At 50.0% G+C, this 1,462-nt stretch overlaps 2 protein-coding genes across 2 annotated transcripts in view; one reads left to right on the top strand and one right to left on the bottom strand.

Annotated features, from left to right (window-relative positions):
- Window positions 1-201: 201 nt before the first annotated feature.
- Window positions 202-758, bottom strand: BDZ99DRAFT_569433 (uncharacterized protein; the record flags this gene model as incomplete). Its single annotated transcript, XM_033727878.1, has 2 exons — window positions 202-245; window positions 317-758. The coding sequence occupies 2 exons, from the start codon at window positions 756-758 to the stop codon at window positions 202-204; spliced, it is 486 nt and encodes a 161-aa protein (XP_033578331.1).
- Window positions 759-1,219: 461 nt separating this feature from the next.
- The window catches only part of BDZ99DRAFT_497147 (ARM repeat-containing protein), a gene marked incomplete at its 5' end in the record, with an annotated part of 2,449 nt that continues 2,206 nt past the window's right edge, over window positions 1,220-1,462 (top strand). The window contains one exon of the mRNA XM_033723491.1: window positions 1,220-1,239. Coding sequence (XP_033578330.1) covers window positions 1,220-1,239 — 20 coding nt within the window. The remainder of the gene's footprint in view (window positions 1,240-1,462) is intronic.

Below are 1,462 nucleotides of genomic sequence, written 5' to 3'. Positions count from 1 at the left end.
GTAGGTGTAAAGCAGTGAATAGAGGGGTAAATTTTCGTTGAGGGTGTTTTTCGGTTGAGGGTGTAGGCCCGTACTACGTACGGGCTGATCTTCGATCATTGTGAAACAACCCGACGGGGCCCGAGTAGGGCTTTGGCACTTGGAGCGTCAAAAGCAGAAAATTTTGCTGGGGACTCTGGCGGGCTAGGAGTGTTCGGGGGGCTAACTGAAGAAATCGTGGTGGAAGAACTTGATCTCTTGGTCAACTAAATTGTATGTTAGCCCCAAGTGACGACTTAATTCAAGGTACACATGAAGTTATTCTAAACACAAGCACTTGCCTTGCATCCGACCGCCTTCTTAGGATTTGCCTTAGCCGCCCTCGCTGCACGACGCGCAGCCGTTCTCGCCTCAAGAATCCGCGCGCTCTTCGCACGAGTGTATTCTCGAAACGCGGCACGGTCACCTCTGCCTTCGATCTGCGACTCCTTTTTTGCGTCATCCTCCTCGTCTCCTTGTTGTTTCTGCTGAGCTCTGGCGGCCGCATTTGCACATCTCCTCGCCCACGTTTTAGCCATGCGTGTCTTTTTCTGGCGAGCCGTCTCCCGCGTCCGCGGCTTTCTGGCCTTCCTGATGAGCTTGAGGGATTTGGGTGTCAGGGGAGGACTAGGAGTAGGTTGTCGGGGCTGAGGTACTCCATACGTAGGCCTGAGCCTTCCAGCATTCAGCGCAGCCAATGCCTTTGCAGCTTCAGCTGCAGCCTTGCGTTGTGGTGCCATGGTTGAAGCCGGGCAAGGAGATTTGTATGAAATTCTTGACGTAGTATGCGGTAGTGCTCGATGATTTGAAAGCGATACGGAAAGTCTTCGATAGCTACGAAGCCGTGGTCTATTAAATAGATGCAACTTGTTTTTAGCGCTCTGAATGAGGGGGGCTTCGCCGACAAAGAATTGTGGCTTGAGAGTAGTGGCTATTCGAATAAAGGCTTTGCCATTCCTTTGATCTCAATGAATCGCTTAGAAAAGACTCCATGATTCTCTCTCTCGGTGGCCGGACTGCATCATTGTCAAAGCGGAATTCTTTGTAACCTTGGTTGAAAAACAATGAATGAACAATGCAGAGGAAACAATGACAATTTTGCGGCGTTGACGCCTATTTCTTCGCATCACGTACAGTATCTACACATGAAAAGCGAGTTTGAAATTCGCAGTGCCAGATTGGTGACTTCACCAACGCGGTAATGATCACGTCACAGATATGGTCTGCTAAGGGACTTACTTGGAGTTGCTGGCATAGTAGCTGCCTACATGCCTAGCCAGTTACAACTTCTACAGAGAGGGGTTGGGGTACGGTGGCCTACCGTGCCTACCGTGCCTACTGCTGTCTCTAATTAGTGCTTCTGCCTATGCATACAGTCACTTCCTACGTAGTATATAGTTTGGCCTTCGGGCCCCCGAAATAAGACAGAGTTCACATCAATTTT

Source organism: Mytilinidion resinicola (genome assembly GCF_010093595.1).
Source record: "Mytilinidion resinicola strain CBS 304.34 unplaced genomic scaffold BDZ99scaffold_7, whole genome shotgun sequence".
Classification (NCBI taxonomy): Eukaryota; Fungi; Ascomycota; class Dothideomycetes; order Mytilinidiales; family Mytilinidiaceae; genus Mytilinidion; species Mytilinidion resinicola.
Note: the sequence above shows the minus strand (reverse complement) of the source record. Positions and strands in the feature narration are given on the sequence as shown.